This window comes from Tenebrio molitor, chromosome 9, assembly GCF_963966145.1.
Source record: "Tenebrio molitor chromosome 9, icTenMoli1.1, whole genome shotgun sequence".
NCBI classification, from domain to species: Eukaryota; Metazoa; Arthropoda; class Insecta; order Coleoptera; family Tenebrionidae; genus Tenebrio; species Tenebrio molitor.
Genome location: NC_091054.1, coordinates 5,723,538 through 5,746,093, shown reverse-complemented (window position 1 = coordinate 5,746,093; position 22,556 = coordinate 5,723,538). Strand labels below are relative to the sequence as shown.

At 37.4% G+C, this 22,556-nt stretch overlaps 2 protein-coding genes across 10 annotated transcripts in view; both read right to left on the bottom strand.

Moving 5' to 3' along the window:
• LOC138139205 (protein piccolo-like) overlaps window positions 1-22,423 on the bottom strand; it is a 38,141-nt gene extending 15,718 nt beyond the window's left edge. For 2 of the 9 annotated variants that reach the window (XM_069059404.1, XM_069059402.1), the window contains exon 1: window positions 22,061-22,420. In XM_069059404.1, coding sequence (XP_068915505.1) covers window positions 22,061-22,239 — 179 coding nt within the window. In that variant the 5' untranslated portion in view covers window positions 22,240-22,420. Of the gene's footprint in view, window positions 1-2,491; window positions 2,704-11,670; window positions 11,829-19,399; window positions 19,454-22,060 lie in introns of those variants that run through there. The other 7 variants (XM_069059409.1, XM_069059406.1, XM_069059407.1 and 4 more) reach the window with 6 other exon arrangements.
• LOC138139208 (arp2/3 complex-activating protein rickA-like) lies at window positions 17,228-18,789 on the bottom strand. The gene is made up of 2 exons (XM_069059413.1): window positions 17,466-18,789; window positions 17,228-17,399 (listed from the first exon to the last, which is right to left on the bottom strand). The coding sequence occupies exons 1-2, from the start codon at window positions 18,662-18,664 to the stop codon at window positions 17,336-17,338; spliced, it is 1,263 nt and encodes a 420-aa protein (XP_068915514.1). The 5' UTR covers window positions 18,665-18,789; the 3' UTR covers window positions 17,228-17,335.
• Window positions 22,424-22,556: the final 133 nt, after the last annotated feature.

Genomic DNA, 22,556 nt, shown 5'->3' with positions numbered 1-22,556 from the left:
AGTTACTATTTTAAAATACAAAGTTCTAATAAATAATTCTTAACAGAAATGAGTCTTTCGCCACAGAATCCAACAACCAATTTTCTTCTAGCTTTGCAATAGCCCTAGCTGTCTGAATGGAGTGAGATGTCGTGGCATTTTTTAAAAATATTTTCAATAATTTTTTTAACGCTAGTAAGTGTCAAACTGTGACAATTGTGACATTTTAGGACGCCTATGATTTAAAGTAAAAATCGAACTATTAAAAAAAAACGTTCACTTTTGGATGGCCGCGATTGTACTATTGCGGACACGGAATCTTGGACGATTTGTCATTCGATTATTATAAAAATGTAAAACTGGCTTTAGATGCAACTAACCTCACTTTTGATTTTTGTAATTTTTATCATACTGACATGCCAAAAATAAAGTTTCAAATGTCAAATAGTTTCAAACGTCAATCATAATGACAATAAAATTAACATTTTTTGAATTGACATCAATTTGACGTCTAAAATTCCGTGTCTGCAACTGTACCTTAAGAAATTAGTGAGCCTTTATTGAAAAGTTGTCGTTAAAAATTAAACAAAGAATCTCTAAGTCGTGAAATAAGTTTACGAATACAGTTTGTGTTTTGATAACTTGTCAAAACGAAACGTCAAACTAATTTTAAAGATTTTAAGCGATTTGGTTTAAGTTTAAAACGAGAGTGAAACAAGCATCAGGGCTTTGCCAGTCATGACAAAAAAAGCCCAATTTACACACGAACTCGTTAAATAAACTACTATTTTCGTATCATTACCATGGCAAATGCATTTGCTTTAATTTATTTATCTACAAAAGTAATGGTTTTGATTTTCAATGTACGAGTAGGTACATACATATTCAAAATTACGTCCATCATACAAATTAGCAATTCGTGAAAGCAAATAACACGTCCAGGCTTGTCATTTTGCAGTGTTTGGCTTAAATACGTGCTCAAACAAACAAATTAAAACATACCAAATGGTTATCAAACCATTGTCATTCTTATCTCATATTCATCATAAATCATAACTGCAAACGATATATTTGAATTTCTGTTAGAACTCTTTAGTACACTTAATTTAGCATAACGAAACTTAGTCAAGTCGGCCCAAAATAAATTCTCTAATAAATAATAACCACCCACAGTTCCCAATGTTAGGTTTGAACTTGAAATCATTTGAAATTTTTCCTATCACAAGAAAAAAAATTAATTCAACGTTACACGCATTTCCCTCCTTGTGAAAAATACAATTACCAACATTTGTTACTATTTGTAACTAAGTTTTAAGCGTGTTACTAATTTGTACAGTGTGGAATAAAATGATTTACATCTAGTTACCTTTGCATTACCCTTGTAAAAATACGAAATGCCGCTCTACAAAAAAAAAGAAAGCCTAACCTCAAAATATATATCCAAATTCCAAATGTGATTTATTGCGAAGGGATGATATAAATGCAAAGTTGAGATTGAAATTAAAAAGGAGCTAACAAAAGCAAGTCACAGCTAGTGTTGAAAGTGGCCACCAACGTTTGTTAATTCCATTTAGTAAATTGTAACAATTGTCAATTCGATTGATGACATTTATTGACAGAACTAATAGTTCGGCACTTCGAAAAAAAAAGTAGAGCGGTATACAGGAAAATTTACATGTGCAAAAATTCCAAAGGTAACTAGATATAAATCATTTTATTCCACACTGTATTTTGCAAGATTTATATTTAAAATACTGTTGCTGACACCATTGCAAACATTTCACATGTGTTAGCCATTCTTTTACTCCTTTTATATTGTACTGTCAGACGGGAAGGCAAATCAAAACGCAGAAAACCGTCGTCTCAACATTTTTATTACAATTCATACCAGAACTTTTTCGTACACTTAGTTTTTTTTTATTTTTATTTTGACCTTTTAAATTTGAAAAATCTAGGTACTTCAGCCAGAAACCTCATTACGATATAATTTGGATGGACTCACTACTACAGGAAAACATGATAATTTACTTTATTTTAAAATATTTTTGACAGTACTATCACATCAAATCCATAGATAGTAGTTTATTCAATTTATTTGCGATAAAGTATAGATTAATACATCAATTACATTGTTTCCGTGAAAAAAATGAAGATTTGAATCACCGACACAACAAAAAATCTGTACGACCTACAGAAGCATATCCCTGAGAGCTTGTTTGCACCGTTCGATTCGTCAAGTGGGTAACAAGACCAAGGCAGAAGCCGCATCTTGAGCACTCTTACGAAAACGAACCACTTTGTAGTCATCGATAAAACGCACCAACTCATAACAGTGACGCGCTTTGGCGTCTCCGACACCTCCAAAAATACCCCGGAGAGTCTCAAGAGAGACGTCCAGTCCACCTGACATGCCTAACGAGGTCGAAACCTGGATTTAGTCCGCTTTACCTCATCGCACGTCAAATTAGTCCACTTAAAAAAAGCGTTATTCAAAGCCCAAGACATACTTTACCTCGCGCATCAACGCGACCCCTCGAACCACCTCCAAAACCTACTTGGAAGTCCGTCCGTCTGGACAGCACGAAGAAGCCGGCGTCGTGACCGAGTTGGCTTTAACAGTCGGAAGTCGACGGAATTTTCGGTCTTCACCTCGCCGCGTCTATTTCGGGAGTACAGAGTGACCGAATAAAACGTGCACCGAGATATTTACCAAAATTAGAGCATATGTCTGCACCGAATTTACCGACCGACACGCGCACCGCCGAGGTGAGATTGCACCGACCTCACTTCGCCGGCTTGGTACCGCTCCAAGAGGCCTTGGAGATGCCCATCTGTTAAACGGTACCCTTATATGGCGGTACCAATGTCGCCACCGCCTCAAAAGAAATCGGACTCTCTTCGATTTTTCTCTTTTTCACCGCCATTTACGAGTGAAAGTCGATAAAAATACCCAAAACGCCTAATCGAAATCGCTCTTTGCCAGACATCAATAAATTTCGAATTGATCGACGCATTTTCTATATTTACCGCGAATTGTGACGAGACAGACAATAAAACGAAAATAACCCGGCCGGCGATATTTAGGGACGGGTGGAAGCGGCGACTCCGCCGCCCGATTTAGCCGGGGGTGGCCCATTTTGGGGAACTGGGTTAAGGGGTCCCTGGGATAGTGTTACAACTTGCATGTGGATACTTTGTGGTGGTGATTTATTAAGTCGACTGGTGCAGTCGCTGTAAAATTCAAAATCGATAAATCTGACGGGTTTATGATTTTCCTGGATCGGGATTGACCCTGGGACGGCGTTTACGGGCGCGTGGGCGGCTAGGTCGGGGTGGGATCATTTTTACAGTCGGCGTAATTGGCGACAAATTTTCCAAAAGTGCAGTAATGGAGTCGCCACGGTGAGGTCGGCGAAGGTCAAAATCCAAGGACTGCTAGCACTCGCTAGTAATTGTATATAATTTGAGACAATCGAAAAAATACAAGTTGGCTCAAATCGAAGGATTAAGAGCACGTCAGCTTTCAAAAGGATTGGATAAAAGTTAAAAATGAAAAAATGTTTTCCGTTAGATACAAAATTAATTTTAGCTCGTTTCGTGAGATGATACAAGAATTATCACATATCGAAATTTTCTGCTATTAACGATTTGGCATCGCACAAGCAAAAATTGTCATCAATTAGAACATTAATGGCAACTAAACAAAATAACAAAGATGTCGGACTACTACGATGCGATCATTTAAATTTATAATTAAAGTAGACTATGATTTTTAAATTAGATTGGCAACATTGACTGTTGACAGCTTCATTTAAATTGTCAAAACATAAATACATAAAAATTTTCTTACGCTGAACGGTAGGAAAATAGTGAATGGAAGTATTTCACACAAGCCTGTTTGCTTTTCGAAATGCATTCCCTAATTTTCCGGTTGAATACCCAAAAACCCTGTAACTATTTAGATTTTGGAAAATGCGTTGAGGAAGGTTTGTGCCCTTGATCAAGTGTGGTGTGTAAGTTCAATGTCATTCTTACTACGAATGAAGGATTGGTTTTTGCCTGATTATCTAATTTTTCTCCTTTCGCTTTTATTGTGAGCGCGGACACATTGACGGGTAAAATTTTATCTGGATTTGAGTTACATATTTGAGTATGTACCACTGATCTCTATAATACACTGGATAGTGGAGAGGAATGGGAGGTGGACCGCTTTGAAGCAAGCAGCGGCCATCTTTTTTGAGGCAGATACGAGTATGCTTGATTTGTTGGTATTGTAGATATCCTGCCTTGCAAACAGTAAAGTAAACTTTACCGTCATTAATTGATAATGTACTATAATGTACTACCGATGCTCAATAAAATGTAATTAATTATACATTAATTACTTCGAAAACATACGGCCTCAAACGTAAACAATAACAAAACTGTCGGTGAACTGTGGCATTCTTCTTTACCGCTCTGGATCACATCTCTGCCTCAAAAAGGACGGCCGCCCCATGCTTCTAAGTGGGCCACGGCTTGTACAAAGAAAATAGCCCATCCACTATCTAATGTATTATAGAGATCAGTGATATGTACTCTATTAATAGCTATTAAAAGCAGATTATACTTTGTGAGACAACACAAACTATAAAATAACTGTTTATTATAGATGTTTTCTTACTTTAGCTCCATGAAGGCTCTTAGAGTTATAACAAAATTATCTTTATCATTAATATTGTTAAGTATTTTTTACCTTAATAATTGCCTCTACAAGTTCATCGTCATATGTTTCAATATGTGTATAAGTGATAAGATCGCGTGATTGTAGATTATTCATATCTGTCGGGATAATGTTAATTGCTACCCCTTATATGATAAAGCTAGCTATGAAGAAGGGATTTACTTCTCCCAGTGATGCATTTACGGCTTGGAATGTTGATACATACTTATTTTTTGAACTCCTGTTTCTAATGCGTTGGCGTTGAAGTTGAAATTGACGGACTCGCCAGTCATTTTCTTTAAATTCATTACCTATGGTTTTTATCATTGTTTTTACACGTACCAGGCATTCTTTACCGTTCGGCAAAAGACAAGACAAGATTGAGTATTTCAAGGCCAAGAACCAAACAATAAACGTTGGTCCTTGGTCGGATGTTGCACAAACTCAGATTGTCTTGCAGCTGGATGTATAAATTGTTGCATAAATTGCAAGTACAGCGTGATCAACAATGACTGAGTCTGTTGGCAATGAAACAATTGAAAAATATTGGTGTTTTTCTGTTTCGTAATTGGCACTGACCGGATGTTTTAACTTGACACGACATTAAAAAAAAATTAGGTTATGTTGGGTATGTTTATGCTAATACAAAAATGACCCTTTGATGGTGAACGTCAAATTCGCCTGTCAACTCTGTCAAAGCTGACAACCGGAAATGCGTTTAGATTACAGTGGTACCAAAATCATTCAAATTTTCATTGTTACCAACAGACTCAGTCATTCTTGATCACGTTGTAGGTATTATTGGTCGACGCCTAGGTTTTTAAACATACAGGGTGAGTCGGGAGGAACGGCCGAAACTCCATAAGTGTATTTACACGTGAAAATAATGTTAAAAAAACTCATATGTTCTTATCTGATTTTGATTTGTTTTCAAGTTATAACGTAATTAAAAATTTTATCTGGTGTTCTACTTGTATCCAAATTTTCGCTTGTCTTCAAAGCATTTTGTAATCAGAGTATGCCATGTTTTGGGCTAAAAAAACATTTGGCTGGTTGAAAAATTAAGTAATAGCGTAATAACAAATAAACAAAATTGCAACATTAACGTACAATGTTAATGTTGTAATTTTGTTTATTTGTTATTACGCTATAACTGGAAAACAAATGAAAATCGGATAAGAACATATGAGTTTTTTTAACATTATTTTCACGTGTAAATACACTCATGGAGTTTCGGCCGTTCCTCCCGACTCACCCTGTATATTAAAGCATTAACAAATGAAAAATGTGTGACATAGAATTCGGCAAAGTTTCATGAGCGGACAGTCTAGTCTAGTCTTTTTTTCTGTTGGTTTTTCACAATTGACATTTGTTTGTTTTGTTTCTAGGATTGTTGCATTATGAAACAACTTTGGTACGCAAAGTACCTACTAGTCCCTTTGCCTTCGGCCTGTAAACCAGTAGTCCCTCTCAGGGACGCTCTGGACTAGCCTTGCCAAGTTTTCAAGGACGCATTACAATTGTTTGTCTGTTCTCCATTTATAAAAAGAAAAGACCTTTAGTGACTTCATAACACAATTTGTTATTTGTCCTGTATAGGGAATTGAAAACAAATGACAAAATGATAAAAAATTGAACTGATTTTATGATCCTGTAAATATCGTATAGAGTGGGATAAAAACTTTGTCGTATACATTTTTGTGATACATAAAAATGACTAAAATCAGAGTTTTCCTTCAAAATATCAATTTGTCCTGAACAGAACAGAAAACAAAAGACAAAATTTCAAAATTATTCTGTTCTGTAAATCTTTATCATAGCAAACATTTTTTTTGTTTAGAATTCAGTGAAGCCTCATAAAATGGAGGCTAATTCGTTTAATTATGACTAATTTTAATAAATGTAATAAACTATTGATTATGGACCTAAAAATCAAATTGTCCTGAACAGGTAGATTTAAAAAAACAGGCCGAAATGCCTTGTAGTAAAAAAAAAAACAAAAGCGCTAAAAAAAAGTGCTGTAATGTGTCATTACTTCATTCTGCAGATACATGTCCCGAAATAGCCGTATCATAAGAGTCCATTGAAAGCAACCACAGTTGTTTCGCGATCTTGCTTTCAGAAATGTCAAATGTTAGATATGTGTTTTAATGTTGTTGTTTTTCTAATTACAGACAGCTGTAGAATAAATATAGAACCAATGCGTAAAGTGTCATTTTTTTACTCATGGGATTGGCCCACTTTAATTTCCCGGTCATTACTTGTACTTGTGTAAAACACTACTTTACACTACTATTACAAAATCCATTGGGCATGTGTTTCACAGCCTGAAATAAACTACTTTGTGTTACAGTTTGAGAAACTTTAGTAATTTTGCTTAATTTGCTACCGAAATAAAGAAAATACAAAATGAATTTCTTGGCAGTGCTTTATTATTCCTTTCACCATCGTATTCATCATTAATTTTATGGAAACACCCAACACTTGCGTTCGTGTTCGTGCGTGTAAACTTCCCATTTAAAACAAAGTAGTGCTTTGTACACACGTGCCATAAATAACTATTTCGATTGTTTAGTATTTTTAGGAGTAGTAGTAGTTTTATCATGATAAGGAGAGTTGCCAAATTCGGGATCAAATAAATTCATTGTCATTGGTGGCATACATTAAAATTAATAAACTTTAAAATCAACAACCACAGAAACATTTCCGATAGTCTTTCAAATTATTTGATCCAAACGACAGGTCAAAAGATATTTTTTCTAAAATTTGTTTTCCCTTGAACTTAACATCATTTGAAATGTTTTATCTATTTTCCACTCAATACTCATCATTTCCTGTCAAATTACCACAAACAAATATTTTTCGGTTCATCTGTCACGAGTGTTTCGCAGTTTTTATTCTAAAACAATAGACACCGTATTTTACAACAGATAACAAACACAAATTGGACATTAACTTCCGTTGCAACATTTCAAGTGTATTTTGCATCCTTTTCATTAGATACTTTTTCGTTGTTCTGTTTTTAGATGAGAAGGTCAACCACATTTTGGTACTTTGTTCTTGTATCATCTTACAACATTGTGTGTTACAAAAATAAGGAAAGGATACATCTTCATTTCCCCCCCGAAGGCCGAAGGGGGGCGGGCTGCTGAGGCTTTCCACAGCCTTTGCAGCCACATTGACGAGAAGATTCGGGATGGGTACGGTGAGGATGGTGGGAAAGAAGGTGGTAGGTACTAAGAAGTTGATACTGGACCCAGCATTCGCCTTATCTGTGATATGCGGCATACCACGATGTGATGGTGTGGGGAAACTTCTGAAAAAAACCCACACCTGGTCAGGCGGCATCGGGGTTAGAACCCGGGACCTCCGGAATGTAAAGTAGCGCGCTAGGGGCTTGGCCACAGTACTCGCTCAAAAATAAGGATATTTTCAGCTTAGTTCCGTTAACAAATGTTAACAAACCGGTGCTCAGCAAACAGTTTGTTACCAAACACAAAAAAAAACTACCATATCGTCGAACATTTTTTCCTCTAGAAGGCTATGATTTTTTTTTAAATTCAAGTATGTTGGCCGCGATGAGTAAGAGTACTTAATAACATAATCCTAACAATTTTGACAGAAACATAAAGTTGTATTCGTTACTGCCACGCGTAATAATAACCTTAAACTGTCACTTTTATTATAACCTCTAAAGGATAAAACCATTTGATCATATGGTACTATTACGATCATAAAATTTTGGACATCAAACTTCTGTCACATTAAAAAAATTACTCTAAATCATGCTTTATTGAAACTGTCACATGAAAGATGAAATTGTTGTCAATTTGACACCGGTTTAAAATATAATTTTTTTAATATGCGAGTGCATTTGGGTATTTGTTTTATATTTTTTATTAATTTGTCTGATTTTTACAACTTTTTGAATATTTTCTCAGTAAATCTGACATTCACATTTTCAAAATTGACACACTCAAAATTGAGGTTATTAATACATAAGGGTCGTTTTAGAATGTATGACAACACGATGACATTAGTGTCCAAAATTTTTTGATCGCAATAGTACTTATTTGCTTTTTTTTAATTAATATCTTCAAAAACGATCCAAATTCGTTAGTAAATTGGTAAATTTCCCGCCAAAAACCGTCCGCCCCCAGTGTCTGGCGTGACCTTAAGGCCGCGTTGCGTACCCGGATTTCCTCCAACAAAACAAGCGAATTTATATGCGCATTTGACGATTTTGGCAAGTTAACGTGGAACAACTGCAGACTTTTCTATAAATTGGCGTGTTTGATTCCGAACGAAAAATAAAAACCGTCCGAAGATGTTTATTTTCTTTTGATAGTTTCCGTTTTAATTTAGGCCGACCTATATGCGTTTATACGGCAATTGTGCGAGTTTGCCGTTCCGCTTAAAAATAACGCAAGTACTCTTATTTATAATTTGCGCGACTTTGGTAACTCACTTCGAGTTGGCAAAGACCTGATTATTTTTCTAAACATTAAGGCGAAGTATTCGAAAAATTCACTCGGTAAATATGAGCGCACAGAGGCGGCCCCATTCACTCAAAGAGAAGCGCTCCGGAATTAACCCATCAATCCGCAAGGTACTAAATTCGACAGTTTTACCAACAGAAAATAAACAGGAGCTAATGAACCGTCGAGCTAAAAATTAACGCCGCTTCCAATCGTACGAAAATTACCTCAACTGTCAAAATAATCGCCGTTATCGTTATCTTTATGTGTTTGGCACAAATTTTAACCTCCTTCGAAATTAATCGGTAAATTAATTTCGCCGGTTCCGAACGTAAACATAAAAACGTATTTTCAAAACATGTCCACGTTCTAAGGACACAACAGAATTAAAAACCATCTGCTTCCGACGACCGATTTGGTGCCAGAAATCAGCTCCGGCTGTGATTTTTTGGTCCCCACCGTATACCGTGTTGCTCCGGCAGGAGGAGAATTAGCCGATTCACACGGTGAATGTGAGTTATTCGCTGTCGGCAAGTCTCTTGTTCAAAAAAGAATCGGTCAACGGTTTCGGATCGTTGTGTCGGCTTAAATTATTAGAAGGCAAGTCGGGATAAATATTGCACCTTGAAAATATTTTCACAATAAGTCACCGAGTTATTGGCGTTTCATTCCACCTACCGAGTGCCGCAACACCAGTGGCGTGTACATTAAATCAATCAGACACCAAGCAAAAACGCCTGAAAGCTTCCCGTCAGACGGCAGCTTTTGACAGAGCTTTTATTCTTAAAAATAGAACACAGTCATCCAGTGCCCACCACCAGCACTGCTTAAGCAATTCTATTCACTTAACTTCATCACGCACTATATTTAAATTAAGTCGAGACGACATATTTCAATTTTTTCAAAAACCGAAATTGATCAATTATTTCTGCACCTGCTCTAGTTGTTGAATTACGTGTGTGACGTCAACTGGCGAATTTCTAGAAACACTGGTTTTTACAGATCACCCGGTATATTAATCGCTTCAACCTTACAAAAGTAAAAAATCTTTGGGAACATTGCGGAATGGGAATGACTGATGTCGACGAAACTTTCCATTTGGAATTTATTATTTTTATCTGGGCGGACACACCCTTCGTTGAGTTAAAATGGCGCTAAGACAAATACGCAATATGTAGCGAAACTGTGGTATTAAAAACTGATTTGTCAACTGTGTCACGACGTGGGTAGTTTGCTTCAACTTGACGACAAGACGAAGATAGTTTCCGTGGGCGATTCACCTCCCAAACAATGGAAAAATGTAACGGGGTTGACGCCCTCTACAATTTTCAAAACTGAAATGTCAAGTCAAAAAATTTTAAAAAAGTGTCGTAATGGAAGCTTCAGTAACGATTAACTCTGATTCTAGGATATCAGGTTCACGTCTGAGCTTAGTTCATATGACTGTCAAAAATGACAGTTAATAGGAAGAGAAATTTTGGTGAATTAGCCAACAAAATTTTGAAACATTTTTGTTACAAAATGTTTTGCAACAACTATTGTTTTTAAAAATGTTTGTTCCTAAATTTAGATAAATTGATTTTCATTCTGTTTTCTGTCAAAATTGAATTTTTTTGACGCTGGATCGTTAATCAGGCGACTGAACTAATAGAAAGAGTGATGAAAATGAAAACTAATGACTGATATACCAACACAAGAAATAATAAAGAGCATCAATTATTAAATGTCAGCATAAAAAGAGTTACGTCAGTGAGGCATGATTTCAAAAATAGTAACCCACTTGGTTCAACGTTTTGTCGAAACAAGAACCGGAAAAAAATTGACAGTCATGCAATGACGGAAGCAGCAAAGTACTCTCGTACCACTTTTTTAATCCCCCGTTTATTTTCGCTTGACAGTTTAGTGACAGACGAGAATCAAAATGGCGATAAGACGTCAATCATTTAATAAAATTAATACTCGTAATCTTTGCAATAAAAGTAAAACAATTAAGAAATAGTATTGTTCAAAATATGTAAATATAATTTTGGATTGTTGCAATGGCGAATCACATGACCTAAATAGGCCAATGACGAGGGGTTTCAGCCGTTCACCTAGATTGACACGGCTCGGCGCATTTTTGTCGAAATTTAAACATCATCTGAAATAATTGCGCTAAATATCGTTGGTGTTTCGGAATTTGTCTGGTTAGTAGGATAAGAAAGTACAAATCTGGAGGTGTCCGAGCGGTCGTCCACGCGGTGGAAATGTGACTGCCGCCATATTAGAACAGACTGGCGTATGTAATTCAGTTCGATTTGGATATTTTATGACGTTCTATTTTTCGAAAATTATCGATAGATTTGCTTATGCGCGTCTATTTTTGCAGGTTAGCTCGTGTGCGTTTGTTTTAGTTTCTTTTCGGGAAACATTTCGACAGGCGATTACACCGCGACAAATCGAAAGGTCTGGTCGAAAAACGACCAAAAAAGTCCAAAAACACCCAAGTAAAACAACACAAAAAATACTCACTTAAATTATGCCAATGCCAACAAAACCGCTAAAACTAAAGTCTCAAAATAGTAGCATTTCGCATAAAAACTGACATTTGGCGCAATGATTCACATTGCATGATCGGGCCGAAGATTCCCGACCAATTCCAAGCGGCGACGTGGCTAAATTTGGAAATGGACGCGTCCCGACGCTTTCATTTACACATCAAACGTCATTATCATCGATCACGTGACCGCCCAAGACAATTACCGCCGTCTTGGGCGATGGATGCAGGCGATTCGCGAAAATCGAAAATTCGACGGAGGAGCGCCATCTGCCGTCGGCCGGCGGGGTCTCGGGAAATCGGCCCACAATGCGAATTATGTGCGTCCACGCACCGGCCGCTTCTATAAATAGTGACATATTATTTCGGTGGCGGCGTTTATAATTAAACCTGGTTCGATGACGGTGGCAGGGCCGTATCGAGGCGTTTCTGCATCGGGTTTAATGACATTTCAGAGGTATTCGATGCAAGTTCATGAATAAAATGCGCATTAAACGCCGTCTAATTGCTCGACGGCCAGACGCTGTAAATCCCCCACTTTTGCGCTTTTATTAATTGCAGCTGTGACCTATCGCCCTTCCAATTTTCATTAGGACGGTGATTTATCGGCGGTCATTAATGCAGCGAGAGGAAAAGTGGTCTGGTCTGGGGGGAAAACGTGGCGGTCGGCGCCGTGGTGCTAAAGACAAACCCATCCATGCGTTTCGATTTTTTTCCACAGTCACCTATAAATATCCGAAGATATTACAATCCGGTAAATATTGCCGCTATTTGCAATTTAATACCCCATAAAGTGTTCGCCTCACGACGCTATCTTATTTTTAGAATCGAATTTACTTTTTGTTTCGATTTTATGTTATTATTCTTGTCAATTGGAATTAATTGAGATGCATTCCAGATGGCTCTCCTCGTCCAACGCGCAACGTCTTACTCGACGGATTTTTTTTTCTTCGATCCACAATAAAATTGCTCTTGGACTCCAATTAACAGCAAAGTGGTCGGGCCAGTTGTTAATCTCTCAGTACAAAATCAAAACAATGCCAGATCTCTGCAATCTTCAATTTCCATTTTGTATCTTGCATAAAATGCAAAATCGTAATGGAGAGAATTTGCAGAAAGTGTACACACCGATCGTGGAACTATGACATCAACTTTATTGACCAGAAACTGATAAGAGTTTATGTGAAAGTCGTGTAAGAACTTTGGCATTCAGCAAATGCCAATCTGAGAAACAAATAGTTATGCACTTCGGTAGTTAATTAGTCTTGGCTAATCTCTAAACTAGAGTCAAAACAACAAAAAAATTTCACTCTCATATTGAAACGTTCGCACTTAATTTCTTGGTTTTTCTCGCTTTCGCCTCGTGCCTGAAATCAAGTTTTCGCGCTGTAAAATGCCCCTACCGTACTCTTATGTAAATAACTATTTTTTAATGAAGACTGGTGAGTAGTAATTAAAATAACTCTTCACTTTGCGGCATAGTTGTACTTGAGAGCTTTTGATGCTGCTTAGATTCCCGTAAGATTGCGGAACAAGTGCTACAATAACAAACACGCGAGCTTTTACGGAACTTGTTGACAGATCCACAAAACGTGGACATGATCGGCCTGGATATTTTTCAAGAATTCCGTTTTATTTCATTGTGATCGGGAACAGCAGCAATGAAGGATTAATAAAATGGTTCTCGGCAGGATTCAAATTTGACTCGAAATTTTGCAGAATTTCAGGACGTCTGAAAATGTGTAGAGAATATTCAAAAGTAAATCATCATTTATTTAAACAACAGAACTGTGTACTTATCGTGTTTTTAAAGTTCGCAGGACGTGGTTGGTGTCAATGCAAATGATAAAAGTATTTTTAGATTTCGACTGTTTACTTAGGCTTACAAAATAAGCAAACCTTTAAATAGGGAAAGAAATCAAAGAAAATAAATGAGACAAGCTGTCATGTTGTACAAGTGACAGGTAATTAGAGAAAAAATGTGGATAAAATAAAATGACGAGAAGAAGTAAAGACAATAGTGAAAGAAGTTTTGGAAAAACGAAGCAGAAGAATATAAAAGGAGCATTCTAGTTTAAGATGAGATATTTCAACTTTTTGTGTGATTTTTTTCAAATCACAAAACTTTTTACTGTCGGTTATATCGGGTGTTCATTTAAATTTATCCTCTAAGTTGGTGTTGAAAAGTCGATTGTGAACACACCACGGATCAGCTCTTTAAATATAACCTCACTTTTTACGTTGTTTGTGTTTTTACTCTGCAGACGGACGAGTGGTGCGTTCACAATAGATTCTTTAACGCCATCTTTGAGGATAAATTTAAATGAACACCGGATGCAATTTCATTAATATTTCGATATACCGTGTGATCTCTTAAGAACGAACCAGATTTAGCTTTCCAAACATGTTTTAAATCTTAAAAATTGATTGAAATGGATCTGTTTCTTTATTTGGATAAATACCAAAGAAAAAATGATGTACTTATGTTGAAAATCAAGAAAATAGGAGCATTTTGAAAATTAACAACGAATTTTTTTTTCTCTGGACAAAGAATTAGAAAAGGAGAAAATAACATCTGCACTGACACGTCAGATCAGTTAAGTAGGTCTTAAAAGATATTTTCGCAGCCATTTTAAAAAAACATGGCTTCGAAAAACACAAAGTTTTTTTGGTATTCAGCCTCAAAATAGGTATTTCCCGGTTATCCTCAAAATGCAGGTAAACGTTTTTCCCGCATCCCGATGTTTTCTACTTTGCAACAGAAACTAGAGCAAATTGTTTTTAAGGTTGGTAATAAATGACGTAAGATGGATGGAAACGTCAATTCAGTTTAAACAAAATGGGCGTTTATTTATTATTAATCCTTTACAAATTAGAAAATCAGCAAATAAAGCAGTATCGAATTTGATTCACTAATTTCCGGTGGTGTCAAAATACTTTCTTGGAATCGCTCATTTTGACAAAATTATAGCAGGGCAGGAACAGAAAAAATTATGGACCAAGAATGAATCGACACCACCTAAAGTCCATTCAAAAATCAAAAAAACCAACGTCGCATTTTCCTCGATAACTACTATCGGCAACGTTGTCTAGTGTAAAATTTGGTGAGACTTGTAATTTTGAGGTTAAATGTCTATTAAGTGTCTTGTTTTTCTGGGCATGTTTAAGTAAAAATAATAAGAATCAATAAATAAATGAAATGTGCTGCTAATAAAACAATATGAACGAAATTCAAAGCAATTGAATTTTATTTTGAATCAAATAAATGTCATAATTTATAGATACCAACATAGTATGAAAAAATATTTACCTAGGGTTTTTTAAATTTTGCCAACCTAAAGCAACAGGTGGTGGTTTTTTGATTTTTGAATGGACTTTACGCTTTAAATTTTAATAATCTAGTAATCGGCGTGGAAACTGCTACCAACCCAATAACAAAAAAGTTACTACATAATGGTACTTTATGTAGGTACATATTTCTTTTTTAATTTTATTTTTAAATATTTTTGAGTTATTTGTTACAAAAAATATTGTACCTAACTTCCTGCATACGTTATGTAATAGTTATTTTTGAACAAACTACTTTCAAAATGACATTTCGCGACCGCAACAGTTAACCGCAAACGTAGATTTCGTGCATTAGTGCTCCAAAATCATCCAAAAAGCATTCGAATTTTTGAGCATTATGAAAATATGTAACTATGTATTACGAACCGACTGCGAGAAGACATTTTTCGCACATGAGCGCATTATTTGAGACACGAGCGACCTAGGAGCGAGTGTTTCATTTGCGCGAATTTTCGGATAGGGTTTTAGAGACACATTTTCGAAACTCGTTCTTTAAGAAAAAAAAAATCAAATTTTTGGACTAGAGCACAACAGAAGTGCAAAAAATAGCAAGAATAAATTGATGGCCGTGTTTCAAAAACCGGAAACAACAAATAAATGATTTACTAACTGGCCAGTAAATTCCACTTGAAACCCAACCAAAAACTACTGTCACTTCGCACCTTCGCAATTTATCTCCCACAATTCATAATTCAGTTGATAAAAGTACAACTTCAAAGTGAGACCATTTGAAAAAATCACGCCACGAGACTTCTCCGTTTCAACTTGCGATTCTGCCAAGGAACAGTTCCAAATTTTGAGTAGGAAACAATAAACAAATTTCGCTTTCCGTTTCGTCGTCTTCCCCCAAAATCGCCGTTCAATTTGCCCTTCACATTTTATTGCTAACCCGACAAGAGAAGCTTTTTTTGGAAATGTCATTCGGCCAGGCCGTCGGTCATTGCCATCAGACCATAAATCTAAAACCGACCGTTAAAATATCGAATGTCGCCGAGTCTGTCTTTTGAAAAATGAACCGCTTACGTAACATGCCGAGTCGTCAAACACCCATAAAAAATCTTTTTCGAAAATCGCCGCACCCACTGAGTGTAATTTTTTTCACTTATCTTTAACGACAGTTCAAGTTGTTACGACTCAAAACTCACCGGATGGATTACATCGATTAACGTTTTGCAAAATGAGCCGCTTTATTGCTCAATAAAATCAAACTGACCACAGAATGAAAGATTCGCGATTTATGATCGGCAGGGGCGTCAATTTATACATAAGTACCAGGAACAAGTGGATAATCGACGAACACAACAGTTATCATTCGTTCCCCTTTCAATCAACACCATAAAACGAAAGATAAGAATGATAGAAACGACAACACAACCGCGTTTGTGTTGTGATTAAGCTCAGCAAGCGGCAAATTGCAAAATAATTGTTTCCTCAGTGTTAATGAAACTCTTAGCATCCACCGGAGTGGCTGTTGTTGCCCTTTGACTGGCGCCTGCAACGACACTTTCCCGTTCTCCGTCCAACAATTTACTTCCGCGACAAGAATAATCGCTGAAATGCAAATGCACCCGCGATATTTCCTGCATAAAATTATAATTAATTGTTGCACCACGCAACTGCTCTCGAAATCGACAAACTGGCAACAATCTGGCATTACTTAGCAATCTCCATTAAAACAGTAAAACGCATCGGTACTTAAGCCGAGTAATCTCGCGGCTGCGTCCAATTGTAAATAATTACGAAGCGACCTTTACGTGTTCTTCCCATAACATATTTATAAATTACGTTTAATACCTCGATAATCTTCAAGGTGTTTGCTTTTATTTTGCGGCCGGATATTAATAAAACCTGGTCGGTTTCCATATAGAGCTGTGCGTTTTCAATGTAACAACCGGCAAGGTCCTCAACTTCTTCCGGCGGCAACTGATACTGCGGTTATGATGTAAAAGCGTGACCGCAGTCTTGGACATTTTCAGACATGACACACGCGTGCACACGAAAAACCTCGTTGATTCATCAATTTGCCTTGAATCGAGTGGTACACATGAGATAATTTGCATACGCGTTGGACAGTCAAACAAAAATATTGATTCTCAAACAAACAATATGACTAAGTTATGACACACACACGCCGTAATCGCTGTACTTAATTGCTGTTAGTGTTATCAAAAATAATAAACAATGTGAGTATGGAAAAATGTATAATTAGATTAATTGCTACAATGCATCGCCTTATAAAAAGTCTATGTACAGGTCCTAAGCCTACGTATTTACACAGTTCTTGTGGAAGGATTATGGCTCTTGCTCTAATTTTGGATTTACCCTCCCGTTTAGTTTATCCAAGTCACCGTTAGACCTACAAAACATGCACAATTAGACCAGAAAAAAGAAAAGAAACAAACGTGGAAAGCGCGACACTTACGCTATTTGTTCGATTCGATCCTGGACCCCGTTGCTCCTCACCACCATGTTCTTGGGGAGGGTGGCCAGCATGTCGTTGGCTTTGTCGTGGTACGCCCCGTACATTCCCCTCAAAGTACCATAAACCAGCTTCCGGACCAGCGGATTGTTCCTGTCGATTTCAACGGGAAGCGCCCCCGTGGGGTTGTTCACGCTGTAACTAGTTTGGGGCCCTTTGGTCAGAGTAGCTTGCAATTTAGGCGCGGTCGTGTTCCACATCGGCGGCGGCGGTGGCGGCGCCATACCGTTTCCTCGTGACATTTCTGGAGGTTTGGGCACTTGACTCATCACCGGCAGTGACATTTGAGTATTTGACATTTCTGGTCCGTTCGGTTTGGACACTTGACTCATCACCGGCAGTGGAGGCGGGGGTGGCGGCGACACTAATGTTTCTGCGTTCGGTGATTTGACGGGCTCCGTGGGAGGTTGTGTCACAAAGTTAGCGTCAAGGGTTGCGACTCTCGCAGGTTGCGTCACTAAGTTAGCTTCAAGGGTTGCGACTTTTGCAGGTGGCGTCACTAAGTTAGCTTCAAGGGTTGCGACTTTTACAGGTTGTACCAAGCCGTTTGTTTCAAAACTTGCTGGTCTAGGGAATTGATCTAATTTAATCGACGACGACTTCTTCAGCAACGGCTTCTCAGCGATTCTGGGTTTGTTCTCCGTGGAAATTTGCTTCTCAAAAATATTGATTTTCGAATTGATACTGTTGCTCCTCGGCGGAGACTTTTCTTTTTTGTTTTCGAACATTTTCGACACCTCACTCACCGACTTCGCTGGCTGGACTTCAATGTAGATCTCGCTTTTCTTCGTGGTTTTCTCGTCCACCTCGTTTATTTTATTTTTGGAATTTTCAAAATCATTATACAAGGTGGACACACTCTTTGTGGGTTTCTCGTCCAAACTCGGCTTGACCGAATTGAACTTCTTGTTCTTGGAACTCGTCAAAAAGTCGTTATACGACGTACATACATTTTTCGAAAAATCCGGAACGTCCGAGTTGAACGACGCCGAAGAACTGGTACTGCTGGAATTCGACAGCGTGAAATTTTTCTCCGGGTTTTCTCCCTGTTCGTCCTTCTTCCCGTTCTTGTACCCTCCCAGGAAATTCACGTAGTCCTTGTAATTGGTCGCCCTCGAATTAGTCCTGGTTAGCGTTGCCATGCCGGCTCTTCTGGGACACACTGTATACTTTAAACTGAACGAACGAAAGCGAAATTTATGGCGCTTTCTTACAACGTGTGTGAACGTTGACTGAGAAACCCGCTCTGAGTTTCAAGTTTAACCGATTGGAATTTGTAGATGATATCACATTTTAGTGGTGGGAGAAAATGCACATTTTTATCTGCATACATACACTTTTGTCCCCGATTGGTGTTTTCAAACAACGTATACAGATAACAATACACCAACTAGTCCCGATTGCGAAATTCCTCATCGATAGGGGGAAATCAATAAAGGAAAAAACTAATTATGAATGAAGACGGTTCAAGCAACGAAATCGAGCTGCGCATGTCGAAACTTGTCCAAGTGGTTGAATTTAATTTAACGTAAAAATTATAACGAAATTAACGGAAACACCTGAATTTGCACGCGTCAAACCGGAACTCATCGATTCTGCATCACAATAAAGAAATCAAAATATTCATTGGTTTTTTAACGATCCGTTAAATACACTTTATGACTGTTTCAACAACTCAAAAGAGTGAGCGTTGGAACAATCCAAAACGTGTGAACTCCGTTCTTCTTTTTTAATCTAATAAATCTATTTTTGAATTATCGGTTTTTCTAATATTTGCCCCTCTAGATAAAAAAAATGGGTAGTTTAGATTTAAACTAAATATTTGTTAGTAAACTGTGATAAAAAAATCAAATTTCACAACAGGATCCCACACTTACCTTTAAATGCTGACTTATGTCGCAGAATTTGATGACAATTAAAACCCAAAAGGCCTGAAAAGTAGAGTGCATTTCAAAAATTTTTGTTTGGTATCTCGGATTAGTACCAAAAATCAGTAACCCCGTAGGAAAATGCGTTTGTTTTGTTCGATACCTCCCTACAAAATGTGAGTCTGTATCCATAGTTACCAGCGGGTGAAGTTTCTCTTTCGTTCACTTCACTTTCGCCCATCGGTTTTCGCTCACTGGTTTTCATTCACTCGTAAAATCTTTCTGATAACGTAATTTTGATTTTTGAGGCAACATTTGATACCTCGCGGCACTTGCCTCTTCGAGGACATATAACTTTATTGACGTTACATAACTTTGTTTATTTTGTATTTTATTTTTTCCTATAGCAACAGATCCGTCCAAAAACGTGATATTTATTTAAAATTTTGAATACAAAGTTACAGACTTTGGGGGTCATTTACGAAACTCAGATAATTTGCAAATCGTTAACGAAACGGCAAATACAATGCTTCAACAATATCAGTTGTCATGGTTTCGTGAATGACCCCCTCACTTTCCAAGGAGGTATCGAACAAAACCAAATACAGCACTCGAGAGTAAGGCCGTTTTCGTTCACTTGGATTGCATAGAACGCAATTCGCGTGAACGAAAGCTTTGCCTTCCTCATTTTTATTGTAAATAACTACATATTAATTTTTACCACTTCTCAGACTGCACAACAGAATTTAAAAGAGAAACTTTTAAGCTTTCCCGTCCTCTTAAATTCTGATTTGCAGATTAATCAATGTTATACACACCTTGATAATTCGTGTACTTTTTTATTTTATTTTTGAATACTACAAAAACTGCAATTTTAGCTGCGGCAAAGATTTCTCTCGCACGATTTTTTGATGTGAAAAGAACCCCAACAAAGATTTCTTGAACAAACATGAAATAAACCGTTTTCCTTTCGTAGCCATAACTTAAATAAACTGCCTTCTGTCTTCAACAAGTTATCTTTTCAGCCATATTTAACGCTGTGCTTGGATAAAATTATAAAAACACACAAGACATTAAAAATGTTAATCTTAAAATACAGTTGTTTCCTTTATTTATGTATTCGGTTATTTTTAAAATAGTTTTTAGTTTTCTTTTTCGCCGGTAGGTAGTTTATTAGTGTCTTTACCCCCATAAATTGCCCAATAACACTTGTTCGGTTTCGTTTTATAAAAATATTAGCAAAAATCGTCCAAAACAAGTACACAACTGGACCTCATCTACATAATGACGGTCACTTCTTATGCAAATTCCTGTTCGTTTACCACGCCATGAAATCATCGTTATCTACCAATATTTCATGGCTTGCATCTAAATTAGATTTTCGAAATTCGCTAATGGTTTTTTTGGAGCCGCCTCCACCGTTTTTCTTCTTCGTCGTTATCTGCGGTTTTGGACGGTTCAAACCGGTTATTTCAAAAATCACCTGTCGATATCATTCACGTCGTTGTATTGTTTTGTTTCGTCACAAAATCGTATTTTCAACTGCCTCGTCGGATGATTGATGGAAAACGTATTTTTTTGCAAATCGACCAGCGCAACCTAGACCTCGATTTTTCAGCCAAAAAATGTGTCCAAACTGCACAATTTAGGTACTTATTTCTCTGAAAAACACGATCACACCTTTAGCATCTCTAAATATTGACCAATTATTAATCGCGCTGATAAATATCCAATACTTGGTATTTCCAAATAAGCGGATTTCGATTATTGCTTATCAGGAAATTTTGGCGGTTTATCGCCCAGATCCATTTATGACGCGCCTTGACTGCTATACCGGGTGAGTCATGATTAATACAAAAGCATAAATCTCCATTAAAAATATTACAAAAATGAAGCTATGATTCACACGTCGCGTGTATTAATAATATCCAAGTGTGAGTGACCCAGATCTGGCCACTTCCGGTTCAGCAGGAAGTGCCTGCAACACTCTCTCGACTGCATCAAAAGCTCGTTGTTTCCACGTAAATACCGAAAAATCTCAAGAATCTCGCGTGTAATGGCACTCAGGTAGACTCGAGCGGACCGATTCTTTCGTCGAGGTTTTTCAACTCGACGCCTACAATTGAACTTTGCTGACCGTCTGCAATTTCTCTTTCAAGATGACTTCACAACCATCCGACAGTTCCGATTATTTTTAACCAATGAATCATCACATTCATTTTATCAATACTGCTCATTTTGTACTTGTCACATTGGATTTTTCTTGCAACTTTCACTATCTATTCTTGTAAAGTGAGTGCATTTTATCGCTGATCTTGATCTGATCAGTGCAGATATCGCTTCGTGTGTTCAAAATTCGGTACCAAATCTAAAATATTTCAAAATTTGGCTGGACGGTCCCGAAAATCGAGCTTATAAAAAGATTCACGGACGCTCTTGACCCGAACAGTTGCTTCACTTTAAATCGTCGAAGACCCCAATGTCAAGTATAGATTAGTAGTCTTCAAATTAACATCGAGTGGGTGCTTGTTTTATTTTAAAAACTCATTAAAACTAGCGATTTTTCAAAAAACTACTTGAACGATGTCCGAAAGGAAAGGAGTCAAAGTGAAAATGTGGCATAAATTATTGAAAATTTTGAATTTTATTGTTCAAATAAAAGGGACTTACATCCAAGGTCCGTCCGTCATTTTCCTCACTTGTCTCAAATAGTCTATGCACTTCGCAAAAATCCCAGAAACTCGGAACACTGAACTAGAGGCGCGTCGCGACGCTTCCGACGTCGAACCAACAGGGGAACTGTTGTCAGCGCCGAGGCCGTTGCCTCGTTTTGATGTAATACTGGCCATTAGCCAAAAATCGCATCCTAAAACCGAAAAAAAACCTCGCACCAGCGTTTCAAGGGCCACCGTCTAATTTTTCCCGATCCATCGATACTGTCGCGTTCGTCAATCATGATCAAATTGCCCCATCTTCGACACTCGCAAATTGACGTCCAATTAATCTGCGAGTGACGAAAAAATCGCCGGCGCTTTGACAACTCCAGTTAAAAAAAAACGCGAGTCGTCCGTATCACCGGCGTGTCTTCGCCGCAGACTCCGCTCCGACGCCTTCCTCCTTGTCCTATATCCCGGCGCAATAGTGTTTTTGTTGCGTCTGCAGAAAT